The sequence below is a fragment of the Diadema setosum genome, chromosome 16 (assembly GCF_964275005.1).
Source record: "Diadema setosum chromosome 16, eeDiaSeto1, whole genome shotgun sequence".
NCBI classification, from domain to species: domain Eukaryota; kingdom Metazoa; phylum Echinodermata; class Echinoidea; order Diadematoida; family Diadematidae; genus Diadema; species Diadema setosum.
Window position 1 is genome coordinate 33,895,023 of NC_092700.1, and position 24,323 is coordinate 33,919,345.

General features: G+C 40.4%; 1 protein-coding gene across 1 annotated transcript in view; it reads left to right on the plus strand.

Moving 5' to 3' along the window:
* LOC140239836 (PAS domain-containing serine/threonine-protein kinase-like) overlaps positions 1 to 23,943 on the plus strand; it is a 43,098-nt gene extending 19,155 nt beyond the window's left edge. Inside the window, 20 exon segments of the mRNA XM_072319658.1 lie at positions 360 to 520; positions 1,306 to 1,514; positions 2,536 to 2,706; positions 4,406 to 4,546; positions 5,237 to 5,371; positions 6,133 to 6,259; positions 6,665 to 6,769; positions 7,600 to 7,760; positions 8,493 to 8,670; positions 9,224 to 9,272; positions 9,554 to 9,574; positions 10,560 to 11,512; positions 12,365 to 12,543; positions 13,614 to 13,790; positions 14,699 to 14,824; positions 15,958 to 16,092; positions 16,732 to 16,931; positions 18,202 to 18,335; positions 19,309 to 19,449; positions 22,913 to 23,943. Coding sequence (XP_072175759.1) covers positions 360 to 520; positions 1,306 to 1,514; positions 2,536 to 2,706; positions 4,406 to 4,546; positions 5,237 to 5,371; positions 6,133 to 6,259; positions 6,665 to 6,769; positions 7,600 to 7,760; positions 8,493 to 8,670; positions 9,224 to 9,272; positions 9,554 to 9,574; positions 10,560 to 11,512; positions 12,365 to 12,543; positions 13,614 to 13,790; positions 14,699 to 14,824; positions 15,958 to 16,092; positions 16,732 to 16,931; positions 18,202 to 18,335; positions 19,309 to 19,449; positions 22,913 to 23,091 — 3,682 coding nt within the window. The 3' untranslated portion in view covers positions 23,092 to 23,943.
* Positions 23,944 to 24,323: the final 380 nt, after the last annotated feature.

The window sequence follows — 24,323 nt, forward strand, 5'->3', positions numbered from 1 at the left end:
AGGATCCGGACGGGCAAAAGGTGAGGATGGAGCGCAGTGAACATCCATGGATCAAAATTGGAAAATTTTTGTTCTAAAATTATTGATGTTTGGGACGGGATCATCATCCTCGAAGCATCCAAGTTCAGGCCCCAACAACCTCCAAATTAAGAGGTTGTCGCCCAAGAGGCCTGTATAGCAATCCCTGAATCTCAAGATTCCACAGGTGAAATGTAATGAAGGCAAAGTGTGCCTGTCTTTGTTGGTTTCTTTGTTTGCCTTTTTGTTTGTTTGTTTGTTTGTTGTTGCTTTTTTTTGCTGCCTGGTTTATTTTATTTCAAGAGTTAAATGAAATTTTTGTGTGTGATGATTGTGTGCAGAGAGCGGGCAGCCCAGCTAGGTCTGAGTACGTCCTTCAACACTTCACTGGACTTCAACCAGACCTTCCCTCTGACAGAGCCACCGTCCAGCGCCCAGGGCACAGAGCTCACCTCCACCCAGGACATGGCACCTGCTGGCTGCACCCTGGACAAGTTCAAAGGTCATTAAAATGTCAAAACCAACTCTTGACCTGTTTTTGGCATTGAGGTGGTGAATAGTGATCTTTCCTAATAGTGCTCTATAGGGAAACTCCATTCCATCTGTGATGAAGTTTTGTTTTTATGTGTTCTTGAATGGATGTGCTGTTGTGTGCACTCTGTCCTGTTAGGTTTGTTGGTTTATTTGTAATACTTCACCAAGGCACCAGCCTTAGGGCATTATTTGATATTTTTGATATTTGATATTTAAATAATGTTTAAAAAATTTAAATGATATTTGAAAAATACTTAAATGTTATTTAAAAAATATTTTAAATTAATGTAGTTTTCCATTTTGACTTCATTTTGTCTTCTATTATATTCCAATCAGATCTATGCTTTTGGGACATTGACAAATATTCTTTGTCGTCTTTTAAACCAAGTTCTGTATCATGCTGTTTTGGGATTATTATTTTTTCCTGTGGAAATCAGGCCAGGCTGTGGACAGACCACAACACCCCAAACTGAAAGCTCTGTTAGAGATATTGAAGTAGTTCTCTATACACGATGATGTAATGAAGGGAATAAACTGCTGAGTGTACTTTCTCATCATTTATTCACAAGCTAATTATGTTGCTGTTGTGTGGTGGTAGAAAGGGGCTGTGTTAGGTTTACTAGGTCTTGTCAAGTGTCAAAGTGTCAAATCAAGCTTTGACGAAAGGGTTTCTAATGCAGTGTACAAGAAAAAACAAACAAACAGTAAAGTATCAAATCTTTTGCATCATACCCCACCCCGACCCCTGTACAGGTGATGAACTCCACTCCCTCAGCTTCGCTGGCGGTCTCTCCAAGGGCTCCTTTGCCCCTACCCCCACCCCGCCCCCACTCAACATCTCGCTGGGGAGGTCATGGTCCTTCTATAACTTTGTGGGCGGGGCACAGACGGGCATGGTACTACCCACTACTGTGAGGAATCCAAACAAGGCAATGCTGACCATTGAGGCTCGCTCCACCAAGGTGAGCATCTCCTTGAACTACTGTAAAACGAGGAATGTTCGCATGCATTTTAGTTTCGCGAATTTAGCAAGAGCCAAGATTCACAAAATTAAAATGCACATGAAAACTCTTGTCTACACTGTAAACATTGAATGCCAGAGGCACTTCGCAGAAATTTCATGCCGCTAAAATATGTTTTACAGTGCAGTGTCAATCTTGAACCATTTGTTCCTTCCGATTTCATTTATTTTTACCTTCTTAATACTCATTCTCACATCCAAAATCTTACTACTTTTACCATGAATATCCATATGCCTTTATTTCTATGTTTTTTGTTTTCGTCACTTTTTTTTAAATCATTAGGACTTATATTTTCCTTTCTTTTTTCCAACTATCCTGTAGTATAAAAGTCAGTTTCAATTTGTTTTTGCTCCTGTTCTTTTGTTTCTGGTTTTCTCTCTCACACCTCCCTTGTTCTTAAAAGTTTTCTTTCCTCTGTGTACAATGTCTGTCCTTCCTGGTATAAAGATTTTGTCTTTATCCCGCCAAATCTTGTATGTTTTAAAGGTCCTGATCACACAGTGGCCCTCAACTCGCATAGATCATACCTGTATGAATACATCCAGTACTGTGTGTTTTATTTTCCGTAATCAAAGTCAATGGATGTTTTATGTCACTTTCTCTCCCCTGTTATATTTCTCCTCCTTGTACTTGTAGTTTCATCTACTTTCCGGTACTTGTCCTTTCGAGCTTTTTGTGCAATATGAGCTTTACACTGTATCTCTTTTTTTCTCTTTCTCTTAATATCGAATGTATATTTTCCTCTGCCTTCCTACAGTGAAAAACATCTTTTCTTTTTAATCTCTGTTTGTTTTCTCCGTACATCAGTTATCATTCCTAGCCTTTTCATATCCAGTTTTGTCTGAAAAAAAAAAAAAATCAATGAGCAAATCTCAAATTCCTGCCAGCATAATAAGAAACAATTAAATGCCACTTCAAGTTTTCAAGCCTGTGCAATCTTCAAACATTTCGCTTTCTGCAGATCCTTGTTGCAAGCAAGATGGCCGGGGAGCTCTTTGGCTACAATCCGGAGGAGATGATAGGGAAGAAGATGACAGACCTCCTGTCCTTGCAGAACCGGGAGGGGCCCCAGGCCCTCATGGAGGAACACCTAGAGACCAGTGGTCAGGTGGTCATGGTCTCTGGCAAAGTGGTGAGTGTCGGCAGGTCGCTGGTTCAAGTCCCCCTTTTCTGTAAAGGCATTGGTATACCAGTGTGACAGCTACATCATCTGATACTGTATGCAGCAAATTGTTTGACTTCTGTGGCCAAGAATATGATGAAGAGATGATGCTTATTTTCACTATCGAATATTTTCTGTTGATTAGAATTACATGATAGTTAACCCTTACTGTACTGGGCTATTTGGCTCCATGAAAATACTGGGGGGGGGGGGGGGGGCCTGGGAGGCCCCCATTGATCTCGGAAACACAATGTCCGATGAACTTGAAAATTTGCATGCTGATAGATCTTCGCATTGATTACTCATAATGCGTATTTTATGCATTTGGGGGATATTTTCATAATTTCAGCCTAAACAAGTACAAAATTACATGAAAACTGTGTAATAATGAAGAATAATGTTTCCCAAATGTGAAATAAATAAATTCTTATCTATTTTTATAAGTACAGCAGATTTGCATAAACTATTAATATGCAAATTTACTACTTATGAATTTTTGCATACTTTTGAAATGTATGACGTACTAAAATGAAACTGGAAGTAAAATTATCCTTTTACAGGACCCATGGGCACTACCATACTTTTCAACTGTATTCTAATGTCCCTGATATTGTAAACTTGAAGTATGATTTATGCAAATTTATGTAAATTCATGATTTTTTAAATAAAAATTAGCTTATATGTGATTTTGCGTGCAAAATATAAGAAATATCAATGAATACAAAAAGTATAGAAATGTGAGAAAAATCACACAAGTTATTTGCCATACTCCTAAAACATTTTTGAAATTAACTATACAGAATCATGCTTTTTGTTTCAAAAAGTGAAAATATCAGTTATTCTTTTGTTTTTCCAATGTTTTTCTTTCTTTTGTTTTTACTGTTTACATTTGTTATGTATTTAATTTTTTTCTAAGAGTTATTTGAATCATCTATGTGGATAAAAACTCAATTTCCCCCTCAGAGAGAGAAAAAAAAAAAAACGAGAAAAAAACAACTTTTTTGTTATGTTTTGTATTGTTTTTATTTCTTATGTTTTCTATTGTTTCATATTCCTTATGTATATCATTGTTTCTAAACTTTGCCCAATTTATTTCAGAACAATATAGAAGCATGAACCAAGTAGAAAACCAATTCCTGAGCAAAATTTATAAAGTAATGCAAGCCATGGTCTATTGACAGTATGTAACTGTACACAAATATATGCAGCAATTAGTCGTTTTAATGACATGTGCATACTAATTGGCCCATAACATCCCCTAGGTAGGTCCGATATGGACAAATGTGGTATCAAAATGTGCGCAAGACTTCAGGGGAAAAAGTCATGAAGCGAGAATCCGAAATTCCCAGCGGTCGGGATGCAATCGCCAAAAGTATGGAGGGGGGGGGGGGGCCTCCCAGGCCCCCCAGTGCAGTTACAGTGTAGGGTTAAAATAATCAGGTTGTCTGTCAATTTTTAGTTTCTTTAATGACATAATTCTATTGCATGTCCCATTGAGTGCTTTTTACTTGACCTCTCTGTATTTTGATGGTATGCATGTTCGTAAACGATCATTTATCCTTTGCACAGTTGAATGTATGCTGGTGATGTAATTCCTGATTTATTCTGTGTTATGTTTTGTTGGAAAAAAGGAGTGAAAATAAAGGAATTGAATTGAATTGTTTTCTAGTTTGATGTGGTGGACACCAGCGGTCTGTCCATCCCGGTGTCTCTCTGGATGAAGAAACTGACCGATGAAGAGAACCCCAAGTGTCTTGTCGTCATGGAACCCGTGGAGAGGACGTCAGGTTCCATTGTCTTTGACATCACAGTAAGACAAGCTCAATTCAACGTTTCTCTAACTAAGTTCAAGATCAAGAACATTATGACTTTGATATGCATGGTCTGTTTTTATGCCTGGCAAAGCGTGACTTGGTTCTTTGTAGGTACCAATTCAGTTTGGGCAGAGTTTCCAAGTTTAAATGTTTTTGAATGAGGTGGAGGATAAGTTTAATTCATTCTTTTTAGCTCACCTATAAAGCCAAGAACTTGAGTGAACTATGTGACTACTTGTCTTGCAGCCATTATGCCTCATCTGTCATAATTTGAAGGTTTGGGTTTTCTTTTTCCAACCACCTCATTTTCAAATCCAGTAGACATACTATATAACCTTTCAACTCATGGAGACTGCATGGGATATGAACCCCCCCCCCCCAAAAAAAAAAAAAAAAACAAACAAACAAAACAAAACAAAACAAAACAAAAGAAGAAATATCTATATGATGGGAGTTTGCTTGTCTCATCTTTTTCAACTTTTAAAGCGTTTCTTTCGAGCTTTTTAATTTCAAATGCAGTGTACACATTTATGCTCATAAAATTGATAAAACTGTGTAACCTCCAGAATCGTGTAGACTGTATTTTATAAGACCCCCCCAAAAAAAAATAAAAATGAAGCTATATAGATACATGTATAGGATTTTGCTGCCTGCAGGTGAATCTTAGTCCTTTTTGTTTGCATTAGGGTGCAATAGTGAGGGCGAGTGAAGAGATCGTCCACCTCCACGGCTTCACCTCAGAGTCGGAGCTGGTGGGAATGAGCGTCAAGCAGATTCTCCCGCATCTGAGCCTCCCGCTGATCAATGGCAACATGGACGCTGTGAGTACAACGCTTGAAACTTCCCCCATCCCCTCACCTCACCTCACATCCGTGTTGGAAAACTGTGGCAAAGTGGTTGAATGGCTCTGGGGGACTCTTGAACCCTTTCTGTACCAGGAACTTTAGACAGTGTGTACAATGCTATGGGGTTTTCTGTGCCGATTAGAACTCAAAGCATAGAAAGGTTTAACACTTCATGTGTGTTCACAAGTTTAAAATGGGACTTAAAGGAATCGTAGAGTTTTGGTTGAGACCTAACTTCAGGTTTGTAGCATTGTTTGGCGAGATAATGAGAAACCTCTTATGAAATGTGAAAGAGCATGTAATTTCAAGAAAAATTCATTGAACGCTTACTTGATAAAAATTGGTTTTGAAATGGCTAAGATATCCAAAACAGAGCGATCCTAATGAAAGGTGGGACCCAGTTTTTATTACGATCACTTTGTTGTACTTTGTTTTTGCATGTCTCAGCCATTCCAAAACCGATTTTCATCAAACAAACTTGGAATTCCTCTTTGAATAGAATGATATGTCTGTGGTTTCTTGGTGTCTCGCAAAAAGTTAAAGCCCAATCTTCTTCTACATCAATACTATACCATCCCTTTTATGATAAGAAAATTCTGATATTTTTGATTCTCACAATTTTCTTTCAATATAAAACAGTGATATTCGGAGTAAGCACAAATATCCAAGTCTTACAAGTCTCCCATTGCCTTTAACATAAAATTCATGTCCAGATTTCCCTAAATTTTTCTGTGCAGGGGGTGAAGAAGCAACAAGTGACGGGGAGGACCAGGGACGGGTCCTCCTTCCCCGCCTCCGTCCACGTCAAGAAATTTGAGCCGCAGCAGCTTCTCGACAACACATCGCTGGATGATACCGGGCAGGGTGAGTTCTCTCACTTTCGAGATGAGAGTGAACTCCCAGTCTCAATAAAGAATAAGACAGACAGAAACTACTGTGTGAGGGCCAGAGAGAGAAAGGCATTGTAGCCCAGTGGTTAAGACTGTTCGTACTCAGTGTTGAGGTTGGGGTTCAAATCCACTGGCAGCATCTGTTGTACCATTGAGTAAAGCACTTTGTCCACATTGCCTTGACCTTTAGAGGGAACTGAAAGTTTTCGAAATTGGATGCTTGCTCATAGGCACCTAACTGCTTCCTTAATGGCCATTTAAGATAGATCCAAATCCCACATGAACTTTCTTTTCTGAACTGTTTTGAAGAGTGTGGTGATGTGTGTGGGGGTGTGTATATATTAGCAACTTTTACCTTTGCTTCTTTTCTCATTCACAGCTTCCAACTTCTCCCTAGCCAACCACCGGGGCACACCAGATCTCCAGTCTACAGGGGGTTCTTGGGCTGACTACGACCTGTCCAGGCCTCCAGAGAAGGCTGAAGGTAACAAGTGTCTCAAACCCACGTAGCAAGAAAGGGACTTGAACATAATATGTCTCACTCTCACTTAGGCTGACATGGGCCCTGTTGCATGGAATTATGGGGACTCTACATTATATTGATAGCGACTCTGCAACTAATGGTAACTGTGATAGCAATGCTATTTCATCCGCAGTCAAAGCCAAGAAATCAATGACGTCTGCCATTGAGTGCCGTCTAGTTACTGTTACATGTAACTTTAAAGTTACTGTAGTGCTATGCATCAGGACCACACTGTGGTTGTGAAACAGCCTCATAGTGACCCTTGATATCTCTCCTAACATAGACTTTGGGTACTTGAAACTCTGACCCATGATAACTTTCCAAACTACTGTGGACCTGCAAAGGAGTGAAGGATTCATTGACAGGAGAAATTCTGAATTTCAGATGCATGTACATGTACATTTGTGTGTATTGTTACTCTGCTAGCACTAATGAACTGTCTGCATAAGAGTAGTCCCTATCTTTAAAAGGAAGCGATTTGGCTCAGCAATTTCATTTAAATACTTGCAGTATTCTGCCAAGTACTGTCATACACGATATATTCGCGGCATGAACATTTTCCTTGCGAATTGGTGCCGATGACCTTTCTGGCGGCATGAAATTTTCGCGAATTGCCACTGGCGTCAAGTGCGTATTGTGTAGGCAAGAGCTTCCATGTGCATTTTACTTTCGCGAGTGTTGGCGCTTGCAAAATTCGCGAAAGTAAAATGCACGCAAGCATTCCTCGTTTTACAGTATTGCTGTGTATTAAATCTCATATTCGAATATTGCTTTTGTTCTGTTTTGTTTAGGAGCTGTTAGCCTTGGAGACCAGCTGTTTTGTGCCAGTGTGTGGGTGTTTGCCAACATCAGCGGCCTGGTGACGATATTGCCCGACGGCACAATTCACAGCATCAACTCGACTTTCTCCGTGATGCTGTTTGGTCAGCCAAAAGATGACCTCATTGGGAAGGTCAGTTATTCTTCCTCCTCCTCCTCCTCCTCCTCCTCCTCCTCCTCCTTCTCCTTCTCTTCGTCCTCCTCCTCCTCCTCTACTTTCTCTCCCTCTTCCCCACCCTTCTCTTTCTTCTTGTCCTCTTCCTACGTATCAACTGTTATGACAGTATTTTATGATTTGCGAATGTCACACACAGCCAAAGTATTAGGCAATGCTCTTTTTTTTTCTTCTTCTTCATCTGAGATCAACATGTTCACACACATATCATCCTAAAAAGCAGTTTGAGTGTTACCATTACCTGAAATATGGGAAATACGGGCAATTTTTATTTTTGAGACTACACACAACTGCCTTATGAAAATATATGAGATTCCACCCGCATGCGCATGTTCGATCTGTTCGCAACCATATTTTGGAGAGAAAAGGTGCTTCATTCCTGTGATTTGATGTAACTTGTGCCATAGTTGGCAATTTTGCTGCAATTTTAGGAGTTATATTCAAGGATTTTTATAGTTCCTGGTAATTTGAGAGAAATAATCAGTTTCTTTGATTTCTCAGCCACCTCCCTCACTCATTAAAACCAAGGCTCCTGTGCAGCGGGATGCACACAGCAGCAGAACTGTATCTACCATAGCAGGTAGCCATACTAAACAGGCTGATTTGCAGGGCATAGGCCCATATTCATGTCCTAGCCAACATGTACACCATTGTATGAATCTAGAATTTCACCTCACATCCAATACACAGCACATAACCAGCATAGTGCCCGAGTTCTACGAGCACGTGGACATGCTGGATGACAGCTCCATGCCGCTACCACCCCTGGATGACGACAGCTACGAAGAGGAGTCGGAGGAGGAATTCAACCTGCCAACCAGCAGACCGGCCTCCAAGGTACCGGAACCTGCTGCCCCACCCACTTCGGGTCAAACCGGGGATTCCCCAAAGGGGGAGGGTGATGACATCATCATGCATCCAGCGGACGAAGTGTCACATGTTGGCCTCAAGAGGTGAGTGAAACAAGGTGCTGATCAGATCGGGGGTGGGGGGGAGCATTTCATGAAGCATTTTGTAAGATATTTTTTCTGACAAATTTGCTTTCAGCCAATCTGATGGGGGGGCATTTCATGAAGCATTTTGTCAGATATTTTTTTCTGACAAATTTGCTTTCAGCCAATCTGATGCAAGGATTTCAGTAGCTTATATCAGTTTGTTACAATTTTTTTTTTTTTTTTTTTTTGGGGGGGGAGGGGGGGGGCAAAGTGCTTCATAAAATGCCCCCCTCCTGTCACTTTTCTGACTTTAGAACTGATGTGTGAATTTCCCACTATGTGAATGTGTGGGCATGTGATTGTAGTGTGTTTCTGACTATAAGCAAATTACAGGATATCTGTATTCCCTGTATCACTGACGTAATTATGTAGCTGTTCTTGTGTGTGTATTATGTATTTTTCATATTTTTATGCCTCCGCCAGAAGTGGTACCGGAGGCATTATGTTTTCGGGTTGTCCATCCGTCTGTCCGTCCGTCCTTCCGTCCGTCCGTCCTTCCGTCCGTAATGAATTTTGTGGACAGCGTAACTAAAAAACCTTTTGAGGTATCCTAATGAAACTTGGCATGTATGTGTATTAGGGGGTGAAGTTGTGCCTATCAACTTTTGGGTGCACATGCTCAAGGTCAAAGGTCAAAAGGTCAAGGTCAAATACGTAAAATTTCACTATTTCCACCATATCTATGCAATGCCTGAAGATATTTTCTTGAAACTTAGTGTATACATGTATTACCCAATTAAGAGTCTTTGGTGAAAGTTTGGGGTCATGAAGTCAAAGGTCAAAGGTCAAAAGGTCAAGTAAAATTATTAAACTTAACTTTTTCTCTGTATCTTGGAAATTGTTCAAGGTATCTTCATGGAACATATAGTATATATACATGTACTGACTGGCAGGGAATATCTAGAGAATTTGTAGGGTTCGTGGGTCAAAGGTCAAGGGCAACACTTCAAAATTTTACTATTTCCCTCATATTTATGCAATGCCAGCAGGATTATCTTTTTTTTTACACTTGGTGTATGCATGTATAACCTGATAGAGATTCTCTGGAAGCTTTCTTTTTTCTTCTTTTTTTTTTGTCTCAAAGGTCAAAAGGTCAAAGATCAAGGGAAAGTGCTGAACTAACTCTTTCCTCCATATCTCAGAAGTGGCTCAAGTTATCGTGAAACTTACTATGTATTTATGCATGTTGTGCCTGACAGTGATTATCCTATGAATTTTAGGGTCAAAGGCCAGAAGAAAATGGTAACAATGAACTTTTCATTATAGAAATTGCACTTTTTCTCCATACATTGTACCTTGAAAATTACTCAATGCATAAACTATGAATGGGTCAAAGTCAAGTTAAAGTCCTTAAATCCCCAAGTACATGCTCTCCTATTCATCCAATTAAACCTAGGTCAAGGAAGATGAACATTCAACACATTTGTGACAAACTTGTTATTTTAATATTTTGCCAATTTTGTGAAAATGTAATCACACATTGTCTACATGTACTATAGACCTATTAGGAGAATCATGCATTATGGCGGAGGCATACCAGTCGCCTTAGTGACATTTCTAGTTATTTATTTATTTTCTTTAGTGTGTGTTAAACACTAAGAGTGCATCCATAGCTCCATATCAGGTATGTTACTCATAGCTGTACATTCATCAGTTAAAGGTCTGGTAGCATGGGGATTCATGGCTGGCCTGATTGGCCCGAAGTGTGTGTGAAGGAGAAGAAATTTGAAATTATGTTATGAAACAACAAAATTATATCCAGGCCAGACACAGCTGATCTGATCCGAGCTGCGGGAGAGATTGCAGCCGGCCTAGAAACACCCGACATATTGCCCCGCCCGGAGAGTGCCACCACAGACGAACTCCTGTGTGCGGGAGACAATGGTATAGACCTCTCCCAGGAAGAGGAGGCAGAGGTGGACTTGCTGGGTCTACCGTCGTGCGTCCATGGCAGCAGACATGAAAGCACGGAGGTCCAGATCGGGAGTGAGAGCGCCCTCGGGAGGGTTAGCGAGCTGGGAGGCGAAGCGTCGCCGAAACGCCAAGCGAAGTCTGTTGGGCAGATGAGTCCCGGAAAGGTCAGTGAAGAGATTGCGAGATTCGAGAGGCTGTCGCTAGGTGGGGAGGAGGATGGCAAGTCATCAAAGGCGATGGGGGGCGGGGATGCCGGTAGTCAGGAGGTGGAGCGGGTAAGTGCAAATAGTGAGAACGTTGAGGATAAGAAGGCTGATGGGGAGGAAGGCTCGTCCAGTGGCAGCGACGTCGTGACAGGGATTCAGCTGGATCTGAATTCGGTAGGAAGCGAGGAAAGCGAGGTGCTGACCGCGCGGGAGGTAAAGCCAGAGGACCGCACACCGCCGAAGGATGGTGTGGTTGCAGAGGAGAGCGGTAGCCGCAGGACTTGCTGGACAGAGTCTGGGTCAGTCTCCACGTCCAGCCCTCTGGCTGCGCCCAATGCCGAGAAGGAGCATGAAGCAAACAATAACATGAGCTGCAGTGCGAGCGGCGAGAGCTCGAAGGTAGACAAGGATGACTCGATACTAGGGAGCAACGACACCACGCCAGTGACGGGCGACCACCAGGAAACCACCAAAGCAGTGTATACCTCCACACCAGCCGGCAAGCTGGGCAGACCCTTCTCTTTAATCTCTTCTGGTCCCATACCAGAGGGAGGCTTCATGGGCATGGCCAGACACAGAGATGGCAATGCCTTGGGTAAGTACAAGAGTTTGCCAAGTCTCCCTTATTTTGCAAAGGTTCCCCCCAAAATTAAACTTCTCTTTATTTCCTGTCAAAATAGTATGAAATTCTCCCTGATTTTTGAAGTATTTTTTGCCATTTAACTACTCTAATTTATGCATTTTTTTTTTGGTACGTTGTATGTGTGTGTAGAATCAGATTTTTAGACACTGATTCCCTAAAATAAACCTTCAAATGGGCTAAATCTTTGTGTAAATGATTTTAAATATTTTAAACAAATTTGCGTGAATAAAATTACAGTATCAAATTGAGTTTCTTATATGTTTTATTTTTTCTAGTGTATTTCTTTGGTTTTTTGTTTTTCATTGTTTCTTTTTATCTACAAAAGTTGGTGATGACCAAAATGGATGTTATCTGAGAAAAACCAGGAAAAATAAAATCATCTGACAATACTTCTTGTCAAGGCCATACATTGTACACACAAAAGTCATTGGTCATGGAAATATGCTGTATTTCTGCAAGTGTACCCCAATTTTCATGAATAGGATCTCAAAATATGGGCAAGATCTGAAAGAAAAATGTCATGAAATTTCAGGGAAAAAAAAATTGCATCTTGAAATTGTTACACAAATTGTTGATGGGGGTACTTATTTATCCCTTCTCCCGAGGGCTACATTGGATTAATTACCATAATGAAGGAGGGATCTGGAGGGATTACTGAATGCTCACAGAAAAGTTTGGTAAATTAGACAAATAAAGAGTTAAGAAAGTGATCATGTTTAATAAGAAACTTTTTTCCTCTTCCTGAACTTATTTTGACCTCACCCAACCATCATCAATTTTCTGGCGTCTCGATTTGTCTGGCAGGCATCATGTTCCAGATCAAGCAGATTGAGCTTGACGATGGCGGATCGCTCTACTGCATCTGGATGTCACGTGACCCCGCCGAGCAGACGGACGGGGGTCACATGTCGACCAGTATCCCCCATGCCTCCAGCATAGACAGCACCTGTAACAGCTCATTCAACACCAAGAGCATGGGAGAGGTATGTGTGTGTCAGTGTGTCTTGTTTAATGTGATCTAAAAATTAGTTTAGTTCAATTTCATTCAGTTCGGCCTGGATTTTAAAGGGACTGTACAGTACTGGTTGAGGTGGGGATTCATGTTTTGAACATTCCTAAGTGACATAATGAAAAGCCTCTTATGAAATATGAAAGAGCATGTAATTTCAAGAAGGATTCAGCGTTTATTTGATGAAAATTGGTTTTCAAATGGCTGAGATATCCCAAAAAGTGCTAATGATAAAAGGCGACATGCCACAACTTTATTAGGATCTGTTTGTTTCACCTTGTTTTTGGATATCTCAGCCATTTCAAAACCGAATTTCATCAAATAAACTTTGATACCCCTTAGATTTGCATGCTCTTTGACATCTCATAGAGTGGTTTCTGAATATCTCGCAAAACGTTAAAAGCTAAATCCTCACCTCGACCAGAACTGTACACACCCTTTAATATCTGCATCTTTCTATGAATATCATAAATTAACAGTACATGCATTTGAACAAATGATGGCAATGATGCTGTTTTATAGTGCTAGCCAGCCTATGGGGAGCTCGCGGTCTCAGATTTTGTGAGAGAGAAAGAGAGATACAGGCAGAAAGAGTGACAGACAGAGTCTTTTTTTTTTGGGGGGGGGGTGTCTTGGGGTTGGAGGCAAGTACTGCATACATCAAATACATGTGCTTGTATTTCACAAGTGTTTTATTTTCATGAATTTCTCATGTCAAGTACCATTTGCGAATTTAAAAAATTTTCGAATTTGCGAATGGCACTCGATGTCAAGATCAGAGTTAATAATTTCACATATCTATTTGCAAAATTATTAACTCTGATCTCGACGTCAGTGCGCCGGGCACACAGTATTTCTCTGTTTATTACTGTACTCCACAATTGCAAATTCAAGCACTCACGAAATTGTCCTGAAGTCCCGATTTTTGAAAAATTAGTCTTGCTAAATATATGACATATACAGCAAGTTGACCTGAGCTGACCTAGGTTTCCTCACTCAACTTATTTTTTTCTCCTCCCCCCCCCCCCCAAACCCACACAAAAGATGGTTGCCAAGGTGGCCAGCAAGAACGTCAACCTGGAGTCATCGATGTCAATGGAGCAGGATGACAAGCGGCTAGGCCAGGGGGAGTATGAGAGGCACTACACCACACTTCAGTCCATCGGGAAGGGAGCGTTTGGCTTCGTCAAGATGGCCACCCGGACTGCGGACAACAAAATGGCAAGTCTTTTTTATACTTCTGTGCTTTTTTTCCTTCCCATAGTGGTTGAAGTCATTACTATTATTAATGTTTATTTACTTGATTTCACACAGAATCAGTTGTAATATGTGTTGCTATTGTAAAGTATGTAGTATTTTCATGTGTAGGCTACCTAACACAAGCACAAGATGCTTTCAAGGCTGCCTGGCTCTCATTGTGAATGCCACTATTATATGGTTTTGTGTTTTATTTTGCCGAATAAATGGCGTAAATAGGCCTCAATCAAAAAAAAAAAAAAAAAAATGTATACCAGTGGTTTGTTCTAGTTTGTATTTTGTAATTTCTTAATATGAATATTTAGTGGTGAATAGTTTCATGGTACTCCTCATACTCTTTCTTGGTGGTGAGTGAGGTTCTGAAAAATATTCACTTAATCCCTAATCCGGGGGGTGGGGGGAGGGGGGCATTTCATGAAGCAATTTCATGAAGCAATTTGTTTGACAAATTTGTCAGGCGAATTTGCTCTCAGCCAATCAGATGCAAGGATTTCAGTAGCTTATGATAGTTTATCAGAAAAAATAACTGACAAAATGAATCATGAAATGCCCCCCAGGACGACACTTGCATTTACTTCCAAGAAAGAGTACATAGCGTACCAAGCAACCATCCACCACTTACATCGTATGATGTTCTATTACCATGGAAACAAAGAATACATGTCTTTATATTATGAAGTTATGCACATTTAGATACTTGTATCTTACCCAGATGCAACCTATTTTTATGTGTACATTACATGTACGTGGGATTGTACAACATGTATGTCTTTGTTTTTGTTTCTTCTCTGTGTTTCTTTTAATCATCAAAAGGAATGTCTTTATTTTGAAAGTCTTTTTTTTTTTCAATGTTGTCATGACAATGTGGCCAGGTGGTGGTAAAGTTCATCCGTCGAGCCAAAGTCCTGAAGGAGAACTGGGTGGAAGACCCCAAATTGGGATGTGTTCCCTTGGAGGTGGCCTTCCTCCGGATGTTGGACCATCCCAACATCGTCAAGGTGAGAGAGGAAGTCAGTAGCCATAAGTCACTCAGGCAAATCTTCTCAAAGGTTAACTTCAAGAACTCTTTGCGAATTTTGCACGTACATTCACACTGGCAGCCAAATTTTTCAGAGTTTCAGTTCTCTAGATTAGGGCCACCGGTACGATTGTGCAAAATAGAGGAAATCATGTGCCATCCAACAGCTAATGATTGTGACATACATCCCAGTCCTCGGCACATCAGAGACACCACAATGAACTGGTCATGTGATAAGCTTCTCAAAGTTTCAGTAATGTGCGTCCAGACTGCACAAACTTCAGATTTGCTGGGGTTTGGGAAATTTCTCTAATCTCAGTGGGAAGGTTCACAAGAAGTTTCATGAGTGGTTTTCGGGATGTTTTGCGGTCACACTGGCAAAACATTGAGGACTTAAACTTCGAGATCTTAAAAGTCACAAAGTTTTGCCATCGTGACCGCAGCTTCTGAGGACGATCTGTGTTGGTTTACAGTCCTCACTGTGTCGGAGTTGCCCACTAGCTCTTTGAGTGGTATGTTATTCTGAGACCACAACATTATGAGTGCTTTTGAAAAAAATCTGTTTTGTTTTTTTCAGAGCCATGTAACTTTTCATAGAGGTAGTTATGCTAGAAATGCAATATGGAAAAATATAGAAAGTCTCATGCTTTGCTGTGATGTAAAGTTTGTGGCGGGGGGGGGGGGGGGGCTATGGCTATAGGCTGTGACTGTGACTGTTTCAATATCCTGTGGCAATTGGAATGTATTGATCAGTTTTTGCTCAGCTGTGTGTTTGAGCAAAATTTGCCAAGTTAGTAAGCCACCAACTGAGTCAGGCATGCAAATGTGCTCACAAAAACTTATGTGTTTTTACAAAGTTTGAGCAGTCATGTTTTCTCTCTCTTCATCGAAGCTTCAAGAAAAAATATATGTTTTTGTGGTGAAAAATATGTTGACAACCCAGTACATGTTTCTTTGTTGTTGTTGTTTTGTTGTGTAAATGATTGTTGCTGGAGTTTTGTTGTATAAACATGCAATTACAGCACAAGGAGATGTCATTTCATTGTTTCTATGTTCTAATAAGCCATGGCTGAAACATTCTGTCTCACTCACAACATGCTTTTGATTTGACAGGCCCTGGACCACTTTGAGAATACTGAATTCCTTCAGCTGGTGATGGAAAAACACGGGTCAGGCATTGACCTGTTTGAGTTCATAGATCGCCAACCAAACTTTGACGAACCCTTGGCCAGCTACATGTTCCGACAGGTAGGTTTGAGGCACTAGAACCAGGCTCAGCTTATGGAGACTTAGAGTCATGGCTAGTACACAAATATACTGTGCCCTGGGAGATGTTCTGGTTAAAACTATGCTTGGACAGATGTGTCTCCAAATTACTTCTATTCACGGAAAAAGTGAGTAGCCCTATTAGAGACATTAAGGCACATAGTTTGAACCAGGGGGGTGTTTCATAAAGCTGTTCGTAAAGTTACAAACGACTTAAGAATGACTGGTGATCAGTTCTTGTGCTGAATTACTAAAATTATAGCACATCAGAACTATTCATCAGTCATTCTTAAGTCGTTTGTAACTTTACGAACAGCTTTATGAAACACCCATCAGTATATATCAGTTACATATTGTGGATCAAAGATTTAAACAAACAAAGGGAAAATAATATGGAAGTCGTGTGGCTGATGGATGTACAAGCAGATTGGAAAATATAACTTAAAGATGAATCAATCCCTTAATCGATTTCCAAGTAATACCTTGGAAATGTAAATAAAAATCACAACAGCTCCAATAACTGCATTTGGTGCAGTTGCCTTGTTAAACAAATAATACCTCCTGGCAGTTCTCCTCAACATTTTTGATGTTGTTGGGTTGGTTTTTTTTTAATGCTAATAGGTGGTAGCAGCAGTCCAGTACTTGCATGACCACGGTATCGTCCACCGCGACGTCAAGGACGAGAACGTGATTCTGGACGAGCGCTTCCACATCAAGCTCATCGACTTCGGCTCGGCGGCGTACTTCAAGCCCGGCAAGAAATTCTCCACCTTCTGTGGCACCATGGAGTACTGCTCACCAGAAGTGCTCCTCGGAAATAGGTGGGAAAAGAAATCTTGCACCAACTTTATTTTTTTTTTTTTTTTTTTTAACAGGTTGATTTTTTTTTCTTACCCTCTCTTATTGTGAAATCTCATCAGTTAGTCTTCTTCAAGTCTGTATTCCTTTTGAGCCATATTAATTCTGAACAAGTGTTGATACTTCTGAAAATCAAGGGAGGTGAATTAGATGGATGACATTCACAGGATATTCTAAATATGCTTCCTCCAGTGTGTTGCTGTTGAATGATCTTATCCTCCTTCACCTAAATTCAAGGCTCCACTGCATAGCTCACCAGTATACCTTTGAATATTGCTTGGGACATAACAACCCCAATATTTTTTCTCACCCCATCAACCCGAAAGATCCCCATCCCCCCTCCAAAAAAAAAAAAGAGAGAAATACAAAGTAAAAATACAAAAAGCACGCAGTGATTAAATTGTTGATATAAAGGTTACTTTTAAATAAATGATAAACGTACATGTATGTCTCAATACACAGTGTCTATTTATAGTTATGTAGGGAAGCAAGTAATATTTTACAGTAAGAAGGTAAAGTCAATGTACTATTCCAGTTGCCCAAAGAATTTTAGTGTCCTACAAACTACCAATATCATGAAGGATGACAAAAGGATAAAAAAGATGGAGAAGGGGAGATGAAGAAGGTTAACTCTTTATGTGCCACGTTCGCACGTCCCACTCAGTCGACGGCGTGCCAACTTCGCATATTCTGCTCAACAAACAAAGCCGCCAAAACCGATCAATAAATCGGCTAATCACTGCTAATCCCGCGGCACAATGAAAGCGTATCTCGTGCTTTTGTTTCTCTCATATACGGCTTACATTCTATGTGGTGATTGACTATCAAGCGGTGTTCCCAACTAGATTTGCTCGTACATTCTAAGTTACTGTCACGGTTTTACGTGTAAAAGTCATGCCTTTACAGTAATGTAGCAAGTGGTCATTTAAAAGAAAATTGAAAATAGATTCGTCATACAATTTAATATCAAAACAAAGCTTGGCATTCCTCTTTAACTTTGCCTGCTATTATGCCCATCTTAACAGAAATTTGTAGAAGTTATAGAAATTGGAAAAACAGAATTCCTTCTCAAAGCATGACTACCTTCCTGTCTCAGAATAACGTGGCACACAGGGGGTTTCCACTGTGGCACATAAAGAGTTAAGTATGGGAGTAGAATAGTAAAGACATATCAACTCAAGATGAAGCAGTTCATTTATTGCATCAATTATACTTTGTTATCAACTTTTGCAGATATTCTGGACCAGAGCTTGAACTCTGGGCCTTGGGAGTCACTCTGTATACACTGGTCTTTGGAGAGAATCCCTTTTATGATGTGGAAGAGACGATAGAAGCTATCCTCAAACCGCCTTTTCCGGTTTCAACAAGTAAGTTTCTTGCGCACCTTGTCTCGTAACCAGATTTGAATTCATGTTGAAAAAACAAAAGCTTAGAGTGCATTACTGCAAGGCAAATAGATGTGTTGGTGGATGAATGAATAAACAGATGTATGAATAAATGGTTGGATAGATGAAATGAATGAGTAATCCACGGAGCATGCTGGCTTTCGATGCATACAGCATTTTGTTCATATACTCTGGTCAGTTAGTGTTTAGAGTACACATCAAATTTAATAAAAGTCATTGAAAGGTGTTTTTTTTTTTTCATTCACAAGGCATTCTGTTTCTCATGTCCATTCATATGTTCAGTGTCTGTTAAAAATGTCTACTAAAAGTAAAACTTGGGCCCATGAGATCTTAAAATCCATCCATATGTTTCTTCTTTTGTTCCCCTCTTGTTCCCCTCTCCTTCCCCTTTTCTTCCTGTTTCCCATCATCTTCCCCCCCTTCTGTAACCCCCTCCCATCCTGTTCTCTCCCCTCCCCCTCCCTTTCCCTCCCCCTCCTATTTTCCTCTCATCTCCCCTTCCCTTCTATTCCCCCCATCCCATCCTGTCCCCTCCCGCCCAACCTTCCCTTTCACCCTCCCATCCTCTTCCCTTTCCTCTTGCCCTCCCCTGCCCTCCCTTCTACTCACCTTCATCTCCCCATCCTCTGCCCACTCCTTCCCCCCTCATCTCCTCCCTCCTATCTCTGCCACCCCCTTCCCTGCCTTTCTTCTGCACCTGCCTTCCCCCTCCCCTTTCCTCCAACCCCCTTCCCCCTCCTCCATCTCAATCTCCTTCTACCCCTCCCCATTTCTACCACGCCTTCCTACCACCCCCTTCATTTCCTTTTTTCTGCACCTGCCATCGCCCTCTCATTTCATTCCACCCTCCTTTCCCCTCCTCCGTCTCAATTTCCTACTCCCCCTCCCCTTTCTACCACCTCCCCCTCCTTCTCCCCCCACTCCCACCCTCCAGGCCTGATGCAGCTGATATCCTGGCTGCTCCACCCAGAGCCAGAGTGGCGGTGCACCCTGCCCCAGCTCCAGTCCAGTGGTTGGCTCCAGCAGCCGGTGGACATCAGCATCTACAAGTGGAATGAGGTCATGCCACCTGAAGGTAACTGTGCGCTGTTCGTGAAATTTAAGTGCACACAAAAGTTCTTGTCTACACTATCTAGGCATTCCAGTGTCACTTTGTGTAAATTTGATGTCACAAAAAAAGGCCGTCGGCTCCAATTCACAAAAGTTTTATGCTGCATAAATATCTTGTTTTACAGTGTCTGACAATTTTTAAAAAAAGGGTTTTTCACCAAAATTTAAGATTTAAGGTCTTGTCTTCCCAGTGATAAATGTGTTCCTGTGCTGCTAGAAGTCTGCCTCTTGAAATGAAAAACATGACCTTATAACCACCTATAGACATCTTTTCTCAAAGAGGTCAATTTTGAGCACTATCGCGAAAAAACTTTTTGAGTAGCCAGTTAGGGATGTAATCATGTTGTGTATTTAGAAATTGAAAATACCTTGTACCTGTGTCTGTGTCTCAGTTATAAGAAGATACCACAGAGGCACCAAGGAAAAAAAAACAAAATTGAACTCCAGAAATCTGTCATTGCTGAATGAAGCAGGAGTTGGCTCAAAAAATATTGACACATGCAATCCTGATTACGTTGGCGTTTTATCCCTACTACTGTAACTAAGAACATGACACATGTATGTATGAAACTGCTGAAAAGTTTACTATATTTGCTGTACAGTCCAAGTTTCATAGGCATTATCGATATTTATATTTCTTTTACTTTTTTATTTCTAGTTACTGTGGCAACAGCTGGAATTTTTTTTTTGTTGATTTTTATTCTACATGAAGGCAACTTTTTTTGGGGGGGATCATTGCAATGCAGTCATGTATAGACATCCTTTTTAACTGCTAATTTTAAGAAGGGTAAATCTAGGAGTGCAAATGTATTACACCTGACAGACCTATTATTTATTTGATTTCTTTTTTATTGCAATTCTTTGAAATGTTTTCCTGTGGGGAAATAGGGAAGCGACTGGAGATATACGATCCCAGTCCCCCTTCATCAGAGCACGGCTCGAGTGACATCGAGGACGAACCTGCATTAGAAGCCCTTATCAGAGGGGAATATGAGAAGCAATTCTCTATGTCAGCCTGAGGGCTGCTTACCCAACATGTAAGGCAGTGAGTGGGACTGCATGCCATTTTGCCACCAGTGTTTGACTCAGTTTATTAGAACAGTCCTTCATATCTTTTTTTTTTTCTCCCTTTTAAACTTCAACTTTGTTTGTTGTTTAGTTTTATGCATTTATTGATTTAGGCAGCTACCATTTTCAGCAGCATGAATCGCATGTTTAGCATCTTTACATCATTCCCTTGTGGCTATTTTTGCATGAAGAATGTTGAATTTGCCTTCATATCTTGTTTTATTGATTGTTAATTGTTATGTGTTTCAAGCCAGAATCCAGCGTGAGAGAGTTATTAGCCACCATATAGACAGGAAAATGTCACATGTGTAGAACATGAAGTTGTTACTGCATTTATTTGTAGCTCATGTATGTTGTGTATGTCAAGTTCAACCCATCGCTCATGGCAACAAGTTGTGCCATGCAGCAGCTTTGTGGGATCTTTCAATATCTTGGAAATAGTGAGTCAGGATGACCGACTTCAATGTGATAGCCTCGATCCCTCTTTGTCGCTTAGCTCATTCTCATTGGGTGATATTGCCAGCGTTTAACCCATTAGTATCTGAAACGCCCAATACGGCCCTTCTTATTGCTCCCTAAACCGCCCATCCATTTTTTGTATAGTTTTATGCTTTACCATTTTTTTTTTCATATAGAATATATAATCATGTAATTTGAATGAGGTCAAATGTCAACAAAATGATGTCAAAATTATTTCTGTGACACCCCATTCTCTTGGTAAAGTCGTAATAGGCTTTCAAGTAAACGTAACTTGCTATAAACAGGCAGTGAGATATTTTACATCATTTAGAAAATTATCAAAATGAGAGCAATATTGCTGTACCTTCCTGGGAACCATAGGCCATCATATACAAAATCTTCAGTTGCAGAAGGGTTAAGCCACTTTACATTCATATCTGCACCACCTCAAAAAATTGGGATGTTCTGGCGCCACAGAAAAGTTGTGAGTTTTAGCCACCTGTGATGTGTACAAGCAGTTTTTCACTCGCCAATCTGCTACATATGCTACTGATGTAAAGTTAGCCCGACCGGCTAGTTGCACACACATCTTCATCTGGCTGCGGGGGAGTGATCTAATCGAGTGGAAGTCATGTGACACGCATCATGAATTTTCTGGCAGATCTTGACAGCATACTGCAAGTGAATCTAGCAAACTCATCACACTCAAATGTGTTATTTTGTGTTGTTTTTGTCATTTTTTTTTTATTTTATTTTACCAGGAGCATTCCAGATGGGTTTTAGCACACTTGCTTGGCAACTTTTGCTGTAATGTTGTCATCTGACTTTAGAATGTCAAAATTTTTCGTTGTTAATGTGAATGGCCCTTTTTTGGTTCAGTTTTATTTGTTTTTGTAGCTTGCTGTTTTGAATGGTCTCTTTTCTTATGTACAAGATCATGTTCAGAAAATGTGATATCCAGTATCACAGGTGCTTTCAAGAGACTTTGAATTGCTTTCAGATATATTGCTTTAATCCTTTGGAGGTCTTGCTAATTGTTACCTGATCATTTTACAATTTCAGTTGTCCATCATTCTGTTGACCTTACAGCATCTGTTTATCCCATGGCCTGGTACCATTTTACCCTTCCTGTAGTGATTGTTTACTGTATGTTTTTATCCACGTGTGGTGTCATAAAACATCATTTACTTTGTAGGAGTACTCCTTCAGACAGACATCATGCAAATTTAATCAGAATTCCTAACCTTGCATCACAAAACTATGAACAAAGAGGTCTCAAGAGAAGACTGCAAAGTTTAGTAGGATTACCCACTCAGACAACACCCAAATTGAAAATGAACATTGTTGACCTAAGGCATAGTTTGAATTCTACAAGGAAAGTTGACCCATGCAACATTTTCATAATGATTCATAAGTTTGCACCACGAGATTTGCAAAAAGTCACTGGAGACAACTTTTTCTGTGTTGGCAAGATTTGGAAACGGAGCTTCCTAGCTTCAAAATGATTATATCTTTAAATATCCAAATTGGATGTTCTTTTAAAAAAAAAAAAAAAAAAAAACGTAGGGTCCACCTCGTGTGAAAATGGTCCAAATCCGCCTCCATTGCCGATTTCAGGGTGTAAAAAGAAAATGAAGCTGTGAAAAATGATGATCATAATGATATAAAGCCAGAAACATTTGTGGCATTAAATTTTTGCAAACGACAGCCGACGGCCTTTTTTGCAAATTGGAGACTGGCCTTCAGTGCATTGTGTAGATGAAAACTTTTTCATACATTTTTCTTTTGCAAATCTTGGCTCCTAGCAAAAGTTGTGAAAGTTTCATACATGCTGAATTGTCTGTTTTTGCAATATTTGATACTGTTAATATTTTTTGTCTGGTTATTTCTTTTTAACATAGGACCTAGTGAGTCTAAGGATGTACCAGACTCCACCTCAGACGCTTTTCAGAACATTTTGGAAGACTCGGCGGGCTCAGCCGAAGCGGACCAGCTGCGGCGAGAGTTTGAACGTTGCCTGGCGCTGGACGAGGAGTACGAGGAGCTGGTAAGACTGCGCGGCCTGAATGCCAGCGTGTGAGGGCGCTGTTTTTTCACGGGGGTTGGCCGACAAGCCCCAAGGGACGAGAGATGCTGAAGACGCTAGGTTTGACGCGCAGACTACGCTCACACTTGATGATGAAAGAAGTCGATTTGAGATGACAAGTGTTGTCGTCAATGTTCAGACGTTCAACGTTGTGACATCGCCCGACTGATGGATTCAGTTCTGAAAGACGCTAGGTCCCGTGCGAGCATCACAAGTTTTCTTTTTGTGCGATTGCTCATGTCTGTCTTTCCTTACCGTGTGCCCTCCATAGCATACATAGTCATCGGTGTGTGGGGATTTTTTCTAGTTTTAAATGAAGCAGAAAATATACGAGATCTATGAAAAGACAGTCATGTACATACAGAGGTCGTTAAATGTTTGCATTCTTCCCCCCAGTTGGAGTACAATCCACCATCTGGTGTATTACCGTACTCGTACTGATTGACTAGTCTGTATGCATATTCCTGTGTGTATTTAGGGCAAACCACTTCACCAGGGTTTGTGCAGTGGGATTCATGTGTCTTGTGCATATGTGTGAAGTGCTCTTGGCAATACAGGTGTTTGGAAATCATAATTTTACTCATCTCATATGGTAACCGGATGTGCCATGTATTAAATCTATACAGAATAACAATGTTTCATGGTCAATGGGTTAAAATTCTCGGTCACACATGAAAGTGAAGGTTATGCAATAATGGAAGTACTGTATCTTGCCAGACAGGTGGACTATTGTCTCTTTATCGTTATGGACAATTAAGTGTTATTAGAAAGTCATTTCTGATCAATATGAGAGAAATTATATCACGGCAGAGTCTTGTATGTAAAGCCATAGGCATTCACATTGTATATTATGCACACATATGTTTACGTAATTACGTATACTGGCACTTACATTTGTACATACATACAAGTATGTTCATGACATGTACACATTTGTATATGGATGGAATGGAATATGATGGACAATATAATGTTCGGAGTATGAGTAAGTTGCAATTGATGGGATTATGCAAGATGATGCCGTTGCTCAGTAGGTGTCTATGAACGCAGGCTGCAGTTCTCTAAATGTAAAGGATAGTGTCTTGGACCAAACACAGTTTTTTCATTGCCAGCATTGAAAGCAATAGGTGGTGGGTTTTTGTATCAACATTCCTATATGCTGTGTAGTACTTATTGATGTTGTTATTTGATAAAAATGAAAAAAAAAAAGTAATGACAAATTCCAG